We start from the raw sequence: 21,660 nt of genomic DNA on the forward strand, positions 1-21,660 counted from the left end.
TGCAGTAACAACTTTCGAAACAAACGATACGTGCACGAAGCAGAAAAGGCCGGTGTCATAGGGCTTATCTACAAAGGTACTACATATGAAAACGTAATCGGCAACCATGCTGCACAGTTCACTTCTGAGCACACCTACATCGCGTAGAACGAGCACTTCTACACCCACAACGCTGCGACACATCGCACATATGTATTGCCATTTGTAGCTTGCGAACACATTTCGTAACAGCTCGAACGTCGTGGTCACATCGGCGCATCGCAGCCGGCAAAACAGTTTACACGCTGTATAGCACACCCGGAATCGCAGCGATAACAAAGCAATACAAACTTACCGCTACTTATCGTATCATAACTTTTGAAAGTTGCGAAGGACTGGCGTTCGCCACTTCGCAGCAACGCACCGCATACACAGAACAGATACCGATCGTGTACACTGGGTGCGCCGATCGGACACTATTTATTTCTCCACGCCCTGAACATGTGTCCTGCTCAGAATGCACGTGTATGTGATGGACTTCTCGTTTGCGACGTGCACGCGGAGCATGGCACAAAAAATCACGAAGTCGACGGCTTCAAATATTTCTTCCCGACGTTCTCGAAAAGACAACGCACTTCCTGCGCTTCGTCTGTTTGGGTCGGCGATCACACGCACTGATGAGGCCTGGAAGGGTACACCGGCTTGCTGCCTTCGACGACTGTCTCCGTGGGTGCCAGATAACTTCAGTACAAATCACAAGGAGAAAAATAGGCTGTTTCTGACGCGGCTGCAGCTTAGGCCTCGCGTCCCCGCTTCGGTTCGAGCAAGCGCCATGTTTGCCATGACGACGGCTGACGCCGTCCGCCTCGGACCAGCCAGTGAGAGACCAGCAGGAGTGTGGTTGGCAAAGTTGCGACCGCTCGTCCGCATCGGCTGGAAAGCCATCCGCGCGCAGGAGGACGAGGGCGTAACGGATGGGCAGACTGACCATGTAAGGTCGTAAGGGAGTGGGAGGGAGGGCAAGCGGTGCTGGGCTCGAGCAGCAACTGCATACTTCGTGACCGGGCGCAACGGGAACTGATGATCGCGGTCGCACTTGCTCACGCCAGCGTTTTGACAGCGAGTGTCCGCTGTCATCGAGTGTGATGTATTCTTGTTTGCCTGTACACGTTGACACCATGCTTGTTCATTCAGTTAATCCGCCGCGGTTGCCCAGTGGCTATGGTGTTGGGCTGCTGAGCACGAGGTCGCGGGACCGAATGACGGCGGCCGCATTGGTGCGAAATGCGAAAACACCCTCGTACTTAGATTTAGGGGCACGTAATTTAGCCGCAGGTGGCCCAAATTTCCGGAGTCCTCCACTACGGCGTGCCTCATAACCAGAAAGTGGTTCCGGCACGTAAAACCGCATAATTTTTAATTCAGTTAATGAATGAACGCTACTAAGTTCGTGCGACCGATAAAATTACTATCTTCACTAGCTATCGCTGTCGATTAATTTGCTATTGCAGTGGGTGCTTCTTGGCCTTTCGGGCAAAACTGCGACATTTTTATTGCATTAGCGATTGAATGGACGCTCCAGGCGCATTTCTGTCGTCGCGGTGAGATTCCGCATACAATCCAATAGCGATAAAATTGTCGCCGCGCACCGGTGTGCTGCACGTGCGAGTGAAAACTTGCGAGGGTGAGCCGCCTATCGCGGCTCCACCTGGCGCACTCAAGCAAGAAAAGCGAAGAGGAAGTGCACTGTAGCGCGCAGGGATCCCGGAAGAGGGTCGGGTGAGGGGGCGCGTTCTACTCCGGGCCGCTGTATCTCGAAAGCCACCTGCGACGAGGACAGAGTCTGTCGCGCGCTGTGTGTTCGCGACTTCGTTCGCGTTGATGAGAAGGGGCTGCGTCTCGCAGTTTTATACCCGTCACATTTTGGTTAATGTGCGAAGGTACGCATCTTTGCCACGGAGCTCTGTAGCGGACGTCTCATCCAGCCTGGGAACATGCTTCCAGCGCTAGAATAGCAGCTTGGGATTGTTAGTTTTCCATTATGGTGTTAACAGCGCAAAACGTAGACGAGACACGAGACGAGAAGACGACACCACAAGCGCTTGTGGTGTCGTCTTCTCGTCTCATGTCTCGTCTACGTTTTGCTCTGTTAATACTAGGATGCTTCCAGCGGAAGGCACCGTGTCTGCAGCTGCATTGCCCATTACGCCTACCCAGTACGCTGCTCTTCTTCAGCCACGAGGCCCCGGCAAGTTAACCGGCCTCGATGGTATTGACGTAGAATGGTTGCAGATGTATGAGTGCGTCAGCAAGGTGAGCAGGTGGCATCTGACCATAATGCTGACCATTGCCATGTTCTACCTCCACGGAACACCGCGAGCATGGTTTTGCACACACTATCGAGGCAGAGCTAACAAGCTGGGAACTCTCTAAAGAGAAGCTGTACGACGATTTTGGCAATTCGACCGGTCGACAACTAGCTGCCAAGCAACAAATTGCCACGCGTGCCCAAACTGCTACCGAATTGTATGTTTCCTGCATTCAAGACGTCCTTGCCCTCTGTCAGAGAATCGACACGTCCATGCCAGAAGTGGACAAGGTTGTATAAATCATCAAAGGCATCGCGGATGACGCATTCCATCTTCTGGTCTTTAGAAACCTATCGACTGTCGACACCATCATGAAGGAATGCCGCCGTTTCTAGCAGTCGAAGAGTCGCCGCATACACAATCAGTGTACACGGCTTAAAAATACTGTAGTGACCTCTCCTTGTACCAACATTGTATCCGAGCCGCGAAGGACGTGACAGCAGCAAGACTGCCAGAACAAGAAAAACGCAAGGTTTATTCAGAAGTGTTGCTTTTATAGCCGACCAAGTGATAACGGGCTGACCGCAGCTCACATGTCAGGAAAAGGCGCACGGTCATGCACGTGCCTGATACATCGTTTCGTGTGAACAAACAAAACAGACTCTTGACAGATTATTTAACCAATTTGATTAAGTGCCTCGTCATAGTGAAGGCGTTGCGGGGTCTATTGTTCCGGGACGATCTTCTCGGAGCTGGAGTCCGCACAGAATCCAGTGTTGGCGTTCCTTCTGTGTTGGCTGTGCACTGTTGTGCCCCATCAGCTATTCATGACGATTCCGAGGCCTGCGATGTTGACCCGGCCGAAGAATGCATTGCAGGTACCAGAGGGTTGTCGTCAGGCGTGATCGCTTCGGTTGTGTCGTCCCCGTCTTCGCCGCTCGTCTCAGCATACGGCTCATCCGTTCGTATGAGGTGTTTGTGGTTGCGCCGCAGAACATGCCCATCTTCAGTTACCAGCTGGTAGGACCGTGGAGCTTGCGTGCCTCTTACACTCGCTTTCCGGGACCACGTTCTCGCTCTTCGCAGCCGTACCAGCAGTTCACGTTCCCTCGAGAAAGCCTCGGCAAATGTTTGTGTTGTGCGTGCTGGCAGTGCTTCTTCACCTCGGTGCAGGGTACTTCGTGGAAGTCGGGAAGATTGGCTCGCAGGCGCCTCTCCTGCAACAGTTGACCAGAGGATCGCCCGTCCTCGAGTGGAGCTGAGCGATATGCCAGTAGTCCTTGCCAGAAGTCGTCCCCGGACTCCTGGGTTTTTTTCAAGATGCGTTTGACAATCTGCACACCTTTTCCCGCCAACCCATTTGACTGCGGGTAATGAGGACTAGAGGCTACGTGTGAAAAATCATAGTTTCGTGCAAACATGGCGAAGTCATAACTTGAAAATTGAGGTCCATTGTGCATGAAAACTTCTAACGGGACGCCATATCTTGCGAAGACAGCGCTTAGTGCAGCTATCGCAGTCCTCGAGGTAGTGTCCTGGAGTTGTTGGACCTCTGGAAAGATTGAGAAGGCATCATAAGCGACAACGCAGGAGTCTCCAACAAAGTACAATATTTCCACTCCAACCCTGTACGACTGGTATCTGGGAACTGACCGCATCAGTAGAGGTTCTTTTGGTTGCGCATAAGCATATTTCTTGCAGGTTGAACAGCTTACATGTAGCGCTACAATTTCACTGTTAAGGCCTGGCCAAAAAACAAGGCGGCGTGCCCTCTCTTTGCACTTGTGAACACCAACATCTCCCGCATGAATTCTGGACAAAATCTTCTTTGGCATGCTCTGGGGTACGATTACTTTGGAGCCTTTAAAAGTATCCCATTCACAACAGATAGTTCTTGCGGAAAAGGCTTGAGTTCACCCTCAAAGGGTTGGCTCCTTGACAAACGTTCCACCACTACCTGAAGGTAGCTGTCGCGCGCAGTTTCTGTCCGCAATTCGCACGCTGCCGTTGGCGTCACCATGTAACCTAGGGCCTGCACTGCGTGAATTTCCATGTCGTCCATGTTTGTGTCTTGTCTGCTGCAGTCATCAGCCGTGGATCATGATAACATTTCAGTCAGAACTAGGTTCTTTCCCGGAATGTAGCGTAAAACAACGTCATAGTTAAACAGGCGAAGAAAAAAAAAACATTTGCAGTCGCGGCTGCATGTCATCTATTTTCTTCACAAGTACCAGGGGGCTTACCCAGTCAGTAGGCTCCTGTTGTTTCACGATGATTTCAGCCCGCACCATTCTTTCGAGTTAAGTTTTGCGAGGCTCCTCCTGTGCCAAAGAAACACGACGAGCTGGCTGGACAACCGGTACTGAGCCAGGCTAAAGTACCCGAGACAGGCGTCACGTGGTAGGTGACATCCCTCTATTACCTACTTAAAGCTAACACGCCAAGGATGAGGAGGCCGCTTCTTTGCAGCAGCAATGAGCTTTGGGTTTTCACAAACCGGCATACCCGAATTTTGTCAGAGCTGACGTGTCTCGCGACTCGAAAGTCCTTAAAAATATATCCCAAATATAGCCATGTAGCTAACTCAGAATTTGCGATGTCAACCGTGATAAAAAGTAGCCCTATTCGTCTATTAATAGCCCAATCTGGCAACCCTGAATCTACACACATTTTCTTTTTTCTGGCGCCTGGCTGCAAGATGGCGACACCATCTAAAAGCGATGGCTGACAATACTTCGACCGCAGCAGTGGAAGGTAGAAGGGAATCCCAGCCTGCTCATGCGGGTCGTTGGCCGTTGATGAATAAAACTTTATTTGAAATGGCTCTTCGTCCGTGCCGTCCGCCGCTTTGGTGCCGTGTGATCATGTAGTAGCACCCGGAGCGGGGGGTGTGTTGGCACCCTGGACGTGCCTTATGTGTTGCACAAGGAGCGACCAAAAAGCGGCTCGGTGGGGTTCAGGCGGAGTGGTCCAGCTCTCCCAACAGTAAGGGATAGATGGGCTCAGGGAAGAGGTGGGGAGATAGTAAGGCGAGGACTGTGCACGGGGGCAGGTCCAGTACGTGTGGCGAACGTCGGGATAGCCGCCGCACACCGGACATGCCGGATGGCTGCGGCGTTGCTCAATAATGTGTTGCATGGCGTCATTCGCCAATGTTAGAGTTTGAGCCTGACGAATTAGGGAGCCATCGTTGCGGGTGAAGGAGGAATCGGGGGCCGGAAGGGTACATGCAGACGAGCGCAGTTCGCGGAGCCTAGCGCGGCTTTGTTTGCGGTGTTCAGCGTGGCGCATTCTGGCGCAATAGGTGTCAGGCCATGGAATTGGAACGTTCGGTATTTTAGACTCGCGAGCGAGGGAATGAGCACGCTCATTTCCCTGCATCCCCTGATGGCCCGGCACCCACTCCAAGAGGACGTGTAGTGACGGATGTTGTTGCATGTGTAGCGCGAGGGATGCCACAATATGACAGGGAAGTAGGTTGTTTGCGAAAGAACGAAGGGCTTCCTGGCTGTCTGAGCGAACGGTTATGGTTGGCGTTGAGTGAGGGGGAATAGTAATGGCTTCCGATATGGCAAGGATCTCGGCGTCGGTTGGAGACGGTACTCCGCTATGCCAACGAGTGATGTCACCCTGAGGGCCGATGACTGCCGTCTTAGATGCGGTCGGCGAGAAGGCGGCGTCAACATAATAGGTGTCATGCGCTGGGCCAGTTAGATGGGTCGCCCGCGCCTGTCGCCTGCCTGCGTTGCGTTCGGAGTGCATATTCCTTCACATCCAAGGTGTTGTGCAGGGTTGCGCGTTCAACATCGATGCTACGGGCGTACCTGGGAGCACCCATTTCAATGCGGTGACATCTTCGCAAAGAAGCCTCGAGTCGTTTGGTCTGGGTGCGTGTAAGTGCAACGTATGGCAGGCCATAGAGGATTCGGGAGTAGATTGCTGCCTCAGCAATTTTACGGAGTTCGTGTTCACGCAGGCCTGTGTGGCGCTTGCTTACGCGTGTCATCATGTGTATGACCTGACTTGCCTGATGGAGAATGCGCCGTAGCCACTCCGCACTACGTCCATTCTCTTGCCACAGAAATCCGAGGATGCGGACGGATTTTCTGCGCGGTATAGGTTCGCCGGTCATAGTCAAGGTGATGTGGGCGCGTTCAGCAGCTGCTTTGCGCGTAGAGGAATTCAGTACGACGACGTACTCTGATTTTTCCGGGGAGCATGTGAGGCCTAGCTGGTGTGTGTAGGTGTCGACGATGTCTAAGCCGGTTTGAAGTGTGGCTTCCTGTTCGCCTGGGTTTCCGGTGGCACACCAAAGTGTGATACCATCAGCGTATATTGCATGGTGTAAACCTGTAACGAGGTTGAGCTTCGCGGGGAGGTCCTTCATCGCCAAGTTGAAGAGAGTCGGTGACAGAATGGAACCTTGTGGCGTCCCTCGGTTTATAGGGAAGCACATGGATGGCTGTGTGTCCGGACCGATGAAGCGCACTTGCCTAGCACTGAGGAAGCCGCAGGCGTAGCGAACCATGCGTTCTCCAGGTTTGGTGGCTGCTAGGTTGTCAATGATGACTTGGTGCAGAACATTATCGAAGGCGCGTTTGATATCCACGCCTACAATTGTCCGGAGTTGTGCCGAGCTAGGGTGATCGTAGACATCTGTGCTCATTTGCAGGGCCACGTCTTGGGTGCATACGTGCCTGCGGAAGCCGATGAGTGTGTCTGGGAGATGGCCCTGGCTCTCAAGGTGCCATTCTAGTCTCGTCAGGGCCATCTTTTCCATCAATTTTCCCGCGCACGATGTGAGGGATATCGGTCGAAGGTTTTAAGCGTGTTGGGAGGTTTGCCAGGTTTGTGGAGGAAAATAACTAAAGCTTTCTTCCATGACTGTGGAATGTTCCCCGTCTCCCATGCATGGTTAATGAGGTGTAGAAGGTGCTTCTGGTGGTTTTCTCAGGCACGTTGCGGAGCATGGTATATGTTATCTGATCCGGACCCGGAGTTGTATTGCGTCGGAGCTGCATGAGTGCTGACCGCAGCTGCTGGAGTGTAAATGCGGAGTCAATCCCTTCTGGCTTCGTTGCTGATTGCGGAAAGGGTGCAAGTGGTGGTGGGTTGAACTCCGGGTAAAATGTCTCTCGCAGTTCTTGGATAATTTCTCCTGTGGAGCGCCCCGTCTGCATTTGATATCGTTGGAGGGCGTAACGAGGTTTGGCTTGGCCCTTGAGAGTGCGAAAGATTTGCCATACTCTAGGTGTGTGAAGCTGGCCATTGAGGTCTTCACATGTTTGCCACCACCGTTGAGATGCCAGTTCAGCGTATTTCTGGCTCTCCTGAGTTATGGTGTGTATACGTTGGTGGAGCGTCCTATTATTCTTTGCACGGCGCCACCAGCTCATCAGTCTGCGGCGTCGTTCCCAGAGGGCTCAGAGGTGAGTGCCGACCTAGGGTTGATCCTCTGTGGCGGCAATGCGGGAAGCATGTTGGGACACAACCTGCAGTACATTGTTTGTCCATTCTCTGGGGTCAGTGTTCTCATCAATCTCATCCAGTTCGAGTCGTTTACGCGCCTTGTTCCAGTCAACGACACAGATGGTTTTGTGGCGGGGTGTCGGACTTGGCCTTTGTGTACGCAAGGGAAGCCGGATCTCAATAATAGTGTGATCGCTCCCCAGAGTGTCTTGGGTATTCTCCCATTGAATGTTGGAGCGGCTGATTGACCAAGTGAGATCAGGGTTTGTGTCCTTCTCACGTGAGTTCCCCAGTCTGGTGGGAGTGGTAATGTCGTTTAGGAGAGAGACTTTGTAGTTTGACATGAAGGTGTCTAACTTGCGGCCGAGCGCTGATGTTTGGTCATATCCCCAAGAGGGGTGTCGACAGTTGAAGTCTCCGAAGATTAGGACAGTATGGTGAGGTGTTAAGCGTTGCTGGGAGGGGTCGTAGCTTGATAACGGCCAGATGTTTTGGTTTGGCGTCCAATAACAGTTTGAAATATCTAGACTTTGACCATGAACATCTGCCCTCGTGCTCACGTGCTCAGTAGTCGGAGTATTCATATGCGTAGTGTCGAGTTGGATTGTGGGCAAGGAGCTCTTGACGTAAGTCACCGTCACTGTAGGTGTAAGTGGGTCTGACGTGCCCCGTTGTTTGTATGTAATACTAGGAGCAACAAAATATTCATAGCCAGTGAGGGGAAAGGCACCGTGGGTCTCCTGCAACACAAGAATATCCGGTTCTGTTTTCATGAATAGCATATGTTGCAGGAGATGTTTCTTGCGTCTGAAACCACGAGAGCATTGCCATATCGTGAGAGATGGGGATGGTGGGGTTCGGATCGGAGGTATTTGCCTAGAGTTAGTGGCCACGTTGCGATTCAGAAGAGTTATGAGGGATGGGGCGTTTGTGTGCGTGCATAGTGTCCTCTATATGTTGGAGGCGGGTGGAAATTTGAGCAAATTGGTTTGACAAGGGGGTTAGAGTAAAGCCCCTCAATTTTTCAAAAGTAGCGCCATTCTTAGATCTTTCCGCCACCCCGCTCACCCTGGCGCGTCCCTCTCCACGACTCCTGTCGCCCCAGCCTCCTCCGCTCCCCCATTGGCCAATCTGTGTCACGTGGAAGCAGGCGCCGTGCTTTTGTATATTTTTTTCTTTCCAGCGCAGAGCAGGCGCCGTGCTTTTGTATATGTTTTTCTTTCCAGCGCGCGCCGACCTCCATTGTTGGGCCTGCGCGACGAAAGTACGCAGGCGGACTGACGGAGTGCGTTAGCGTAATAGAATGTGTAGGGCGGAGAACGTAATTGCGGTGCCATGCTGCTGCGCCTTCGGTTACCGCAACAGACACAGCGAGGGCAAAAAGTTTTTGCTTTGCCGTCCGGCGGGAGCAACGCAAAAAGAAGTGTGGATTCACAGGATCGGGCGGGCTGACTTCGAGGAAGTGGCGCAAAGAACGCACGGCTTAGTGAAGTAAGGGCCACGGCTTCTCACAACCTCTTATTTCGAGCCTAGTTCACGCCTTCCGCTTCGAAAAAGTGTGTGCTCATGCTCTGCGTGATTTTTAGCGCGTTGTTTGACTTTTTTTTTTCGAATGTGCTCTCTTTGTTTCATGTAGTTTCGTCTTGCGGTGAAATGCACGCATCTGCAGCTGGCCTGTGACATAAAAGCGACTTTATTCCGGGTGTGTTTTGAGCTCCACCAGAAGTTACCAAATTCTCGACGCTTTTGCAAGGCTCAATATGACTTACGACGCAGTCTTCTAGCTTCGAATGTACGCCCGCATGTATTGATTTGGTTTGTGGTGATCAACGTTTTTAACGTTCCGAAGTGACTAAAGCGAGGATAAAGACGGGGAATGCGGGAGATGGAAATTCAAGACGACGAGCACAACGTGAACAAGGTGAATGTAGTTGCCAACGTTTCGACAGGTGGACTTGTCTTCTTCAAGACAAGGCCTTGAAGAAGACAAGTCTACTTGTCGAAACGTTGGCTCCTGCATTCACCTTGTTCACGTTTTGCTAACGCTAGGATGCAGGTCGTAGTGGATGGCTCAGGATAACTTTATCTAGCTCGCCTGGGGATGTTTAACGTGCACTTTGATCGTAGAGTCGTACGTGGGCCGGTAAATTCCTCGTTGGCGTTTCATAATATTCGCGCGGGCGCGCTAGCGCTGCTTTAGAAGTTGGCGCCTTGGCGCAATTGTATTTCTTCAAGAAATTTTATTTACTAGTTGTAACAACTTGCCATTATTTCGTATTATTGACGGCGCCTCCAGGGCACCAAAGCGGCAACGGGAACACCAAAGCTAGAACCAGGGCTGGATGGGGCTCGCGGAAGCCTGTGCATGCCAAGGGGGTATAAGATCGCGGACAGCCAATTTTGTATGCGAACACTCCCTGCGACGCCTGCATTATTGTAATGTCACGTGCTCTTCAGAGGCCTCCGTTAGCCATTACATGTGCCCTCCTGGAGCAGTACTTGTAAAAAAAAAAACAATCTGTCGTCACGATTACCAAAGCACCCGCAATGAAAAAAACGGCCCTGTTGCCAGACATTGCTGCACACAGCCATACCGGCTGTGTGCGGTCAGCAATCTCTCACGCGCCGGCCGAACAAAAGTATCCTGCAGGTACGTAAATGAACCTACGAAACCACGTACACATACTATCACGCTGTCAACACCTGAAACTTCGGTAATTACGCCCGTGTTTGAGTACACCGCGTGCTTTCGTCGTGTTTTAGCAACACGAACTATCAGCGTCGCGCGCTTTACGCCTTAAATACGCCTTGAATAATGTCCTTTTCTCTATTTCTTCCGCAATTCCAACACGAAATTCTAAAGGCCAGTTACCAACTGACGAAGAAAGATCTCGATTGAAAAAACTGCTCCGCAGGGCTCGAACGAACTTTTCTGCGGATTTCCTCCCGTAGCGTGTTAGCCGTCGTCTGCTACGGCAGGCCCACCACCGGCGGCGCCACCGTCGAGGCCGCGCCGAGCGGAGGAGGAGGGAAGTGAATGGCGTTACTTTGGGAGATTGAGGGGCTTTAGGTTAGAGTGGTCAGAATGGCGCGTTGTATCTGTTCAGTAATTATAGTTGCGATAGTAGATTCGATCGCTTGTTGCACGATGAGACGAATACGTGCATCTAACTCCTCTGACAGAAGGTCTGAGCTCAATGGGGAGGGCTGCGGAGCGGGCGCAGTTTCTGGGAGAGCTGTACCACTCACCTTTAAAGGCGTAGACTGCGTCTGTCGCTGGTTAGGTAGCGCAGGCCAGTTAGGGTCGTCAGCAGCAGGATTGGGTTTAGGTAGTTGCTGCCACGAAGGACGACGCGGATCGTGTTGATCACTTTGTGATTTAGCTGTCTGGCTGTGTCTGAAGTCCATCATCTGCTTGTGGGAGGGCTTCGGTTTTGTTTGGGCCCATTTTGACTGGGCTTGCGGTGGTGACTTTGACTATGGTTGCGACTGCGGCTATGGCTGCGGCTGCAGTCAGTGTCGAGTACCGCAAACCGGTTGCTGGTTGGCACGCCGGAGTCTTCTCGAATAGGCGGTCGAGAGAGGTGGTGGGCTGCTGGGTGATTTGGATTGATCCGTGTCGGTGCTTTGCGCCGGCGAAGTGCCTCCTCTGCAGCGCGGCGGTGTGGGCAGTTTGCGTCCGTAGCCGGGTGGTCACCCCCGCAGTTGCAGCAGCGCATATCGCACTCGTGAGGAGTAGTTGACGTGTCAGTTCCAGGGGGAAATGTTGCCCACAAGATCTAGAGCACGAATATGTTGAGGCGTTGGGGCAGACATCAGATCTGTGTTTCAGGCTGTAACAATGCCAGCACTGAAGGCATTTCGGCTTGGGTGGGTAAAGCCGGTAGACCGCTGAAAACAGGATGGCGCTCTTTGGTATTTCAGGCCCCTCTACCATGATGATGAGAGACGCCGTCTTGCCAAGTCGCCGAAAAGACAGGATTTTTCGGCCCCGAATAAGGAGTTCTTCCCGTACGGCGTCTTCAGAAAAGGAGAGTGGTACACCGTGCAGGACGGCGCGGGCGTTCTGTGGGTCGTTGGCGCAGTACGCACTCACAGGGTGCGATTTTCCGCAGACATCCACGGACTGTAAGGCGAGTAGTTTGGTGGTGGCCGATGCAAGCTACGCGTCGATGGCGATGAGGTTTCGGGTAGTTCGAATTTTCACGACTGTGTCCTGCCTCTCGAACTTGGCAAGGTGGGCCGCCCGACGAATTTGTACGCTGAACTCGATTGGTGTTACTGTGGAGAGGTTAAAGCCATCGGTCAACTTCACAACTATGGTGGTGGCCTCGTCCTGCCGTGGTGCTGAAGGGGTCGCGCACGTAAATGCTCCCTATAAAGCGTCACCAAAGTCCATGCCCTGTGGGTTCAGCGTGGTGGACTGCGCAGGCTGCGATGCAGTCGTAGCTGTTGAGGGCGGCGGATCCATGCCGAGCACGGCAGCGACGGCGGCGAAGCGCCTGCAGTGCGGCGCGGGGTCGGGGGACCCTGTGCTGAGGCCGACCGAGGCCGCCGGTGTTTAGGCGAGGCGCAGTGCGGCGGGCCAAAGTTCGCCCAGCGATGACAGGGAGCTGTCATAGTTCGGCGGAGCTCTCGTTGCGCACGTCCGCTCGGGGCGAGCACCGAGCGCCGAATCGCCGTTGATGGAAAGGGTGAGTGGGTTTAAACGCAGACAGCCGCGATGAGCCTGGAGAGTGGGCACCGGAGGAGATGGTCCCGCGTTGCGCATTCGGTGCTCCGCCTCGCAACCACGCGGACAGTCGGCTTCGCGCTTCCAAGGGGAAGTCGAGTTCCGCAAACAAAAATGGCACAGAAAAGTGTGCTCCTGCTTCAGACCCAAAACACCAAAGTGGCCAACATGAACGCATGTGGTTAACCGTTATATTATAAATATGCGTTTCGTTTGCACGGCACTGCATTTCCTCTATAAAGTACCTGAATAAAGTGTTCGGTTTTATTTTGGACACATATCGAACGAACACAAACACCTGTTTGAGCACTCCTTGAGTATTTAGGGAAAGCTTCGCTGTATATAGATTCCAAGAGGGCACGGTAGATCTGCTGACTTTTTTGAGAGAGGGCCAGCACATCTTGTCTGTAGGACAAGTAGGGAGGGCTCATTTGACACCTGGGTACGTACTGCCAGCTGTTCCTTGGCGGCAAGGTGTTTAGTAGAAGCTGTTTGCCAAAAAGGCTGCTGCTTGAAGGCATCCCAGCTGGTGAGTTCTCACTCCTGTGTCTGGAAGCAGACTTGCGGTGTTCCAGTCAAGTATAAGATTTCATTAGCCAGCACGGTATCATCATAGTGGTTTTGATGACTAACGCACTCGTGCATACCAGGCAGTCGTCAACGTCAAGAGCCTTCTGGCGTGAGAATGTGCAGGCATCACGGGCTTGGGGAACTGCGACATGCGATGTAACCGAAACTGGAACAATGCCTTGATTTGGACGGGTTGGTTCATCTTGACAGTTTTCATAAAAGGCACTAAAGACGAAGACGATAGGAACACATACGAGAGGACCTAAAAACAGGCTGTCGAAACTGCAGTTGCCGGTGCTACCGAAGTATCATCACCAAGAGCCATGGCTGAAAGGTGGATGGCACGGTCGCTGCGTAGATCGGTGGTGAGGTACAAGAAACATCCACCTCCATTAAAATCTTACGAGGAAATAAACTATGCCGAAACTGTTTAACGCAGTGTATATACACGAATCACAAGCGCATGCAAGATCGAAGCGAGTCCGCGAAAACACAAGGCGCGTCGTTGCCTTCATCCAGAGGCCACCCTCTTCCTTTTCGGCTATCACATAGCAATATTGACGCGTATACTCGTTTATCTTTCTCGGGTGACCGCGTTTCCTTGGCTAACAAATGGTAAACGTTATCACTCAGCGCACGACGCGCCTGCATGTATCGGGAGTTTCTCGAATATTATTGATGCTTCGATCTGTTGTCTGTTGTCACTGAGCCTCGTGTAATATGATTGTATGCGTGACGCCAATTGTGTAGTACTTTCTGGAAAACACGCGGGCACCATCAATTACCCTGGAAGCTTCAACGACTCATGTAAAAACTACGCGCTTGACCCGCCGATGAGATTTTCGACGATCGCCGACTGTGCTTGCCGTTGTCTTTCAGCATCGAGTGCCGTCTTGCTGGTCATAGGTTCGCCCAATAAAGAATGCCTGTTTTCAAGCCACGCTTTTAACAGTGTGTTACTCTGCACCGTCACGACAACGTGGCAACATATGCACATTCATTGGCTGTTTGAGAAATCCCTAACTTCAGCACAGTCTTCTTCTAACTGGACAGATAACCAGGCATCGGCATTGCGAAGACTCGCGGAGGTTGTCCAACGTGCATAGCTAACCGTATATGGCTCTTGATGAATTCCACACTATAGTGATTCTAGGCATGGTGCAAGTTTCTCTTTTATACATACCTAAGAACACTGCAGAAGTGATCGTGCTATCTGTTTTTGTTGTTCGTGCCGTTGGAGGAACAATGTTCCAACCTAAACTTATCTAACGGCTGCATCTACTTGTTTTTTGAGCAGCTCATTTTCACGGGCACTGATTCGAACTTGAGACGCAACGACGAAACCCATATTATGCGGACAAACCATGAAAAGCGACTTCATTTACCAGCTGCTATTATCTTGCGGAAAGTTGTACGTTGGTCAGAGCGACAGTGTGAGAGTGCTAAAACACAAGCACGCCCTGACCACCTTATTCCGAGTTAGCAGACCAAACGCTGTTCTTTGCGATGTTCTACTAAAACCATCATTCTCGCCCGCAGCCATAATGAGCTTAAGTGAGAAATCATAAAGGCTTTTCATACTTCACTAGTTCAAGGAGAATATATAAGCCAACTATCGATATCTAAAAAAATAATTAAATTATGGGGCTTTGCATGCCAAAGCCATATTTTGATTATGAGGCACGTTGAAGTGAGGAGCTCCGGATTCATTTCGACCACCTGGGGTCCTTTACGTGCATCCATTGCAACGTACACGGCCGTTCTTGCATTTCGCCTCCATCCTAATGTGGCCGCTAGAGCCTGGATTTGTCCCGTTTCCTCGGGTTTAGTACACAATGCCATAGCCACTACGCTACCATGGCGGGTCAACCATCGATATGTCTATCCCATGAAGTACAATACCTGCTACATTTTTGCTCCCCCTAATCTTGTTGTCCATGTGAATGTATGAACTCCTGTTTATGTTGCCGGAACTCAAGTTTTCTTTTCCTGTTTTCTTTATTTTGTTACGCTATGCAGTTTTTGTTACCTACGCACAAGGGGCCGTTTCGCAAACGTTTATATTCCGCGTTTCTCGAATGAACTGCAGTTGAAAGAGCGCGCACCATCCTGTTCCTTTCTCTCTGTCTGCGCCCGTGGCGCTGTTTTGTAATTACGTCTCCCCTCTACCACCTGCCCGTACGTTGTGATGTTCACTGTTCCGTGACTTTGGTTGTCGGTTCTAGAATTCTGCCCAAGTCCGCCTAGAAGCCAGCGATTCTACTGATCGTGGCAGCAAAAGTTTTGCGCTCATCTTAGACGTTGCTCTCAGTGTCACATAAACCCGTACATCACTGTCTCGCGCAGGGGAAGTGTTTCTCCAAGACTGCACCTACTCGCGGACAAACCGGGAAGACTGTGCGCCAGCGCTGGAAGGTATTCACCTCAGCGTGCCAGCTGGTTCCCTCGTGGCGATCGTCGGTTTCGTCGGTAGCGGCAAGTCCACGCTCCTGTCTGCCATCCTCGGGGACTTGCATCGTGTTAAAGGCACCGCTCGCATCAACGTGAGTGAAGTGCCGGACTACACATTAAAATGAAAGAAAAACTAATGTTAAGGAACGCATCTGTACGGGAGACCGATTACTGCGAATGTCACGCCTTCACACTGCTAGGACCAAAAGCCAATTGTGGAAAGCTACAAACATGTGACGCCGGATGACCAATTTGAATTATCACCAGCAAGCCTGGGAATTATGGCAGTTCTGTAGACCTGCTAAGAGTAGAGCTTATTAAAAACATGTTTTATAATGCACCGTATCGGAAGTATGCTAAGATAAATGGTGTTTAAACGTTTAGGTTACCTTAATTTGAGTGTTTGTTGAGATTGAAATAAATTCTGGTGTTTTACGTTCATAAGCCGTTTTACGCATGAGCACAGGTTATGAGGTATGTCCATAGCTGGATCCTCTGAATAAATAGTTCTCTCCACCTTGCGGGTTTCCGCAGAACCATTATGTCCTCTGGATTATTTTTTACCACCTTGGGTTCTTTCCAGTGCACGGTACCCTACACGGCAGTTTTTTTTATTTTGCTCCCATAGAAACGCGCCCCCTGCGGCCGCCATTCGATCCCGTGCCCGGGCTGAGCAATGTCATGCCAACGCCACTATACTCTACCACGGTGCATGTTTATTGAGATACGTAGCTGTTGTCCACAACAACAAGAACGAGTCAAATTTTGTTGACTTAGTAATTATAGCTCACAACCATATACTGGCTGATTAATACCGAGGTTTCTTCCTATTTGAATCAAGTGGAACTTGGACCAGTATTCTTTGCGTAAATTATCGAAGACCGTTTCCGGAAACAGTTGCGCAGATCTCCCCCACTAATGAGGGCTTTTCGGTATGGCTCAACTATTGCACGGACAAAGTGGAAAATCAAGACGCACGCACTGCGTACGTGCTCTAGTTGCGCTATACAGAGACCCTTAATGGTGACGTAAGAACAAGTCCGAGTCACAGAAACCCCTTTCTTTGGTTTTATTTTTGGGGCTGCGGGTGGGTGACCGGACATTCGCTGGCTGGCCCGAACTTCGGTCGATTCGAGGCCGCACACATTATTCCTGGCGCAATGTGAAGCTTTAGAAGAGCGCAGTTTGCGCTCCACTTCGCTCAGATTGCACGTGGGCAGGCACTGTTGCGAACTGCGCAGATATCGTATTTTAAGAAGAGAGGTGGATCATTGTATGACCTCGCCTTCGTCAGAAGGCCGTGGCAGAAAGACAGCACACAAATTGCGTCACCTATAACTAAAGCAGTGAGGATCCTCTGCCCCACTGCCGCCATTGCGTAGCCGAGTGCGCTAACCACTGAGCCACCGCTGCACTCCGTTGCGACAGTGATGAATGAGAGCGTGACGATGATGGTGATGATGATTTTTTTTGTCATCCCCTTTGAAATGCGGCGGTTACAAACCTAGCCTGCTCAATTTACGCAGATCTGCTATGCCTGTTTTTCATCCTAGCATTTTTGCACACACCTCCTTAATCTATTTGTTTCCGCGAAACTTCAGTATGTTTATCTTGTACCGTTACGTATACCGGTACATGATCCGGTCGTATGACTCTCTTCCCTGCTTTATTTTCCACCAATACTCTAAACGCCTCCTGCTTATCTCGACTGCAGAACGATTGGTACTTCAGTCCCCTTTAAGTCCAAGCGCTTCTGGAAGGCGTACGTTGCCTACTAGTCTCGCTGGGTGAATGCCTTCGCATTCTGTTAGGATGTGCTCAGTGATCTCCGGATTTTTTTTTTTTTTTTGCAGCGTACGCATGCTTCTTGTAATTGGGAATATTCGATGCGGTATGTTTTGGTCTAGGCAACCGGCTCGAGCCTCAAATAGCAAGGCACTTCCCTTGGTGTTATCTTACAAGCTTTGTTTTCTAATTTGTACTTTCTAATTCTTGCAAATCTGTACGGTCTATCTTTCCATTTGCATTTCATTTCGCTGTTTCCGTTTCTCTCACTTTCTGCTTCCTCTTGGTTCTTTATCTGCGCTTTCAATTATCTTGTACTTGGTTGGCAGCGTTCTTGACCTCTTTCTCGATTCTTTGTCGAGGCTTTTCAGGCACGGATAGTCGGGCACTTTAGCCGCCTATTTCTTTTGATCCGAGTCTTTCTTCAAAACTAATTTTCCTCTGCGCTTCTCTTACTTCAAACGGGGCCCAACCCATGTGCCCTTGCACTGCCTTATTTGTAGTTTTGCCGTGGGCTCCCAAAGCCAACCGGCTCATCGATCTTTCGTCAGCTTCCGTCAATATCAGATTTCAGGCACAGAATGGCATTTCCGAACATTCACGCTGGCACCATGACTTCTTTCCAGATTCCATGCACCACTTCATATCTATTGTGGTTCCAAAGTGCCCCATGTTTCATTATTGCTGCATTCCGTTTCCCTTTTATTTTTAGGTTATCCTGGTGGGTGCTTGAGTAAGTCTCCTGCATCTATGTGTACGCCGAAGTATTCATATTCTTAGATTACGGGTTTGACTTGTAGAATCGACGCCACGTAGTTACTGGCCTCTTCATTAAAAATTGAATATTCATTAAAACCTGTGCACGTGGCTGGGCTCTGAATGGCGGGCGATTCGCTAGATGGCAGATTTAGCAGCTGCGGAGCGAGAACGGCGAGATGCGGCCGCTGGCCCTTCCGCGTCGACGGCCAATCGCCGGCGCCGTCGCAGAGGTCGGACGACGACGACGGCGTCCACCGTAATGAGGTGGAGTTCGCCTACGAAGCCGATGGAGAAATGTAGTGTCAACACCATGGCGCCGCTCGGCAAAGTAATGTCATCGTGCTGAAAAGTGGCGCCATCAAGAACAATGTGCGCGAGACACGACTTTAATGAGAACCCCGCACGTAAAACTACGCTGGCAGATCGCAATATGGCCGGTTCGTCGTTTTGATTTCGAAGGGTGGCAGTTTGAGCTAGTCGGTATTCCATGGTCTAATAAGCTTTAAGCGCGAACGAAGTGGAACGACAAGAAATGCAGACAACACAACAATGTTTTGCGTTGTTGCCATCTTAAAACAACGTTACACCCGGAAATGTAACATAACCGCAACAGTGCCGTAGCCAGAAATTTCGTTCGAGGGTGGCTCACGTTGCAGCAAGGCCTCCTCCTTATAGAATTCGTTTAGGGATCAAATACATGAATAATAACTGTATTGCCATTGCCAAAGATGCTGCAAACGAATTCTTGAACGCTCCGCACTGGCGAAACAAGTAAACTATGTAATATTTCATAAAGGAATGCACTCGTATGTCCTAAAAATTGTGCCAGAAATAACTGATATCAGTGCTTCCATGTCTTTTGGCTATTTAATAGGTTAAGAATATATCACACGGACTTCAGAACTCTATCTGTTCGAAACCAGCAAAACAGTGAATGCCGCTGATATGAAAAACGTAAAGGGCACGAAATGAGCAATTTGGCATATATTTGAATGAAACTTTTTTATTTTTATTTACTTTGTCAACCTCGTTTACGTTTTGTACATAAGCAACTGCGAGGCAAAAATCACAATGACGCTGTACTTCGCCCCAATGTATTGCGCAGGAGCAGCTGTCACCGTTTGAGTATTGTAATTGCACCGAAATTGTAGTGGCAACAGAGAACACATAAAAATTTGGAGTTCTGCAAAATATATATTTGAAGTGCGAAGATACAGTGAAATATACAAATCCGAAGATACAGCTATATAAAGGGCAAAAAGTTTCACTGGAAAGAAGGTTCGCTGCATGTATACCAAAAAACTCGCCGCAATATATTGAGGACGACGACGAAGAAGAAGCGCTCGTCCCTAGTCAGAGCTCGGCTCCGTGATTGCTAGCCAATTACGCAGTGCTAATTACCTCGTAGCAAAGTTTTGCTTGCACCAATGTGTCCGTGAAGGCGAGCGGCATCGACCGATACCAGCTGACCCCAGAGGTGCGTTTTTCTTTGCCACATTTGGTGACTGCATCTACTGCCGCCGTGCGGAGGATTGCTAGGCTTAGGCGTGTTCCGCGGACACTCGGCCCAACAACACCGTCGCACCGACAGCGGCCTGCCGTACATCCCGGCGGCTGCCGCTCGTCAGCTCCGAGATGGAGGCGCCCTCTGAAACAACAATGATCGTGGACAATCACTTGTGCGTTCAAGTTCAGGGAACAGAGATCTCACCCGAGGAATACCACAGCGACGCCGGATGGACGCTCGCGGGGGAACGCATGTCGAGGCTGCGCCAGCGGACCCCCGCCAGCGGCAAGCCCGACGGACCCGCTGGGAGTCAAACAAGCACGAGGTCAAAATTCTACAAGAACGCCAGAGCCTCGGCCATCAAGGCAGCACGCATGCCAGCCATGCCACTAGAAGAAACCAAGATAGTTGTCAGACCCAGAGGGGGACTGGACATCGTCAAGGCCGGCACCACCACCGTCGCTGCGGCCATACTCACTGCGGCCAAGATCACGAGCGAGGAAAGCGCCGCGGACACCATCTGCCCCAACACACAACAGAACATCATGGTCGTAAGTACACCGAACGAAGACAACGCGGCAAGGTACGCTAAAATCCAGGAGATATCCATTCAAGGCAAACCCTACGAGGTCAGCGCATATCGCACGGCACTTCACGACACCGTGAAGGGCGTCATCAGAGGCATCCCCATCGACGCGAGCGCCGAAGAGCTAGATAGAAAGATCGTCAACGAGAGGAACCCGCTAGCAGTGGCCTCAAAAAGGATTGGAAGCACGACCACTGCGATTGTGGTGTTCCAGGGGCCCAAGGTACCGAACTTTGTCCGATACGGAGTCACCCTGATACCGTGCCGCCTCTACAAGAAACAGATCGACGTCTGCCAGCAGTGCGGCCGAGTGGGACACCGCAAGGACGTTTGCCCGACCCCCACAATCAAGACGTGCCTGGCCTGCGGACTCACGAACCCTACAGAAGACCATCGCTGTACCCCAAAATGCCAGTTGTGCGGAGGCGAACACCCGACCGGAGACCGAACGTGCAAGGCGAAATACAAGGTCCCCTACGTAGTGCGCAAGCGACAATGGGAGCGCCGACAGGCCGAACGCCAGCTGCTGTCGGAGAGCGATTTCCCGCCACTCGACAAGCCGCCAGCTGCGCGAAAGTCGAGGACCCCATCGGAAAACCGCGCGCCCAAATCCAAAGACAGCAGTTGTTGCAAGAGAAGCCTCAGCAGGAAAACGTCACCATCACGTGAGCGAGTGAGCTGGGTCGACGCAGCGAAAGGAAACAACATAAGGAACGCACAGAAAATCACCGAAACCACGAAGAAAGAAGATATTAATAAGGTCCGGGAGGCAAATGAGCTCCTAAGACAAGAAAACGCGGCGTTGCGAGCGACCATCAACAACCTCATGAAGGAGATCGCCGAGATTCGTCAGTTGCTGCTCGGCAACGACGAGCCTCTACAGAGACCCACGCCAAGCACAAGCAAGGCCGAGGAAACGACAACGAACATCCCGGAGAAAGCCATAGAGGAACCGGCACCGAAGAAGCGAGCCATCGAGGCCACGCGCACGCACACAGAAAACGATCGCATCGACAACCTCGAAGCGAAATTCGAAGCGACATTCAGTAAACTCGAACAGCTAATCACGACAAACATCGCAGCAGTGACAGCACTGAAACAAACAATGGAGACCTACCAAGCCGATAACACGAACAGATTCGCCTACATCGAAAGGACCCTACAGCCGATGGTAGGCCACCCGACGTTTGCGCCCCTCTTCGCGCATCATCCACCCAACCAGGGAGCCCCGTACACGCCAACGCAATCATGGCCGCCAACGCAACACCAGCAACAGCAGGTGTAACCGCGTGGCAGTGGAACTGTCGCGGCTTCGGAAGGAAGAAGGCAGTCATCCAACAGCACATCGTACATGCCGCGCGCAAGCCAGACGTTATACTACTACAAGAAACACTAAGCGACGCACCGTCCCTCCCCGGCTACAGAGTGCACAAGGGACCACCCGACGGCAGAGGCCTGTGCACCCTGGTCAGGAAGGGACTCACGTTCGTCGAACATGACTTGCAAAGCAATA

At 51.3% G+C, this 21,660-nt stretch overlaps 1 protein-coding gene and 1 long non-coding RNA gene across 2 annotated transcripts in view; both read left to right on the plus strand.

Annotated features, from left to right (window-relative positions):
• Positions 1-21,660, plus strand: part of LOC140213138 (uncharacterized) — a 74,168-nt gene that overhangs the window by 17,540 nt on the left and 34,968 nt on the right. Inside the window, exon 2 of the long non-coding RNA XR_011890110.1 lies at positions 15,406-15,602. This is a non-coding gene — a long non-coding RNA (uncharacterized lncRNA). The remainder of the gene's footprint in view (positions 1-15,405; positions 15,603-21,660) is intronic.
• On the plus strand, positions 19,379-21,558 carry LOC129384501 (uncharacterized). Its single transcript, XM_055070035.2, has one exon. It carries the CDS (start codon positions 19,690-19,692, stop codon positions 21,430-21,432), a length of 1,743 nt encoding a protein of 580 aa, XP_054926010.1. The 5' UTR covers positions 19,379-19,689; the 3' UTR covers positions 21,433-21,558.

Source organism: Dermacentor andersoni, chromosome 9, assembly GCF_023375885.2.
Source record: "Dermacentor andersoni chromosome 9, qqDerAnde1_hic_scaffold, whole genome shotgun sequence".
Lineage (NCBI taxonomy): Eukaryota > Metazoa > Arthropoda > Arachnida > Ixodida > Ixodidae > Dermacentor > Dermacentor andersoni.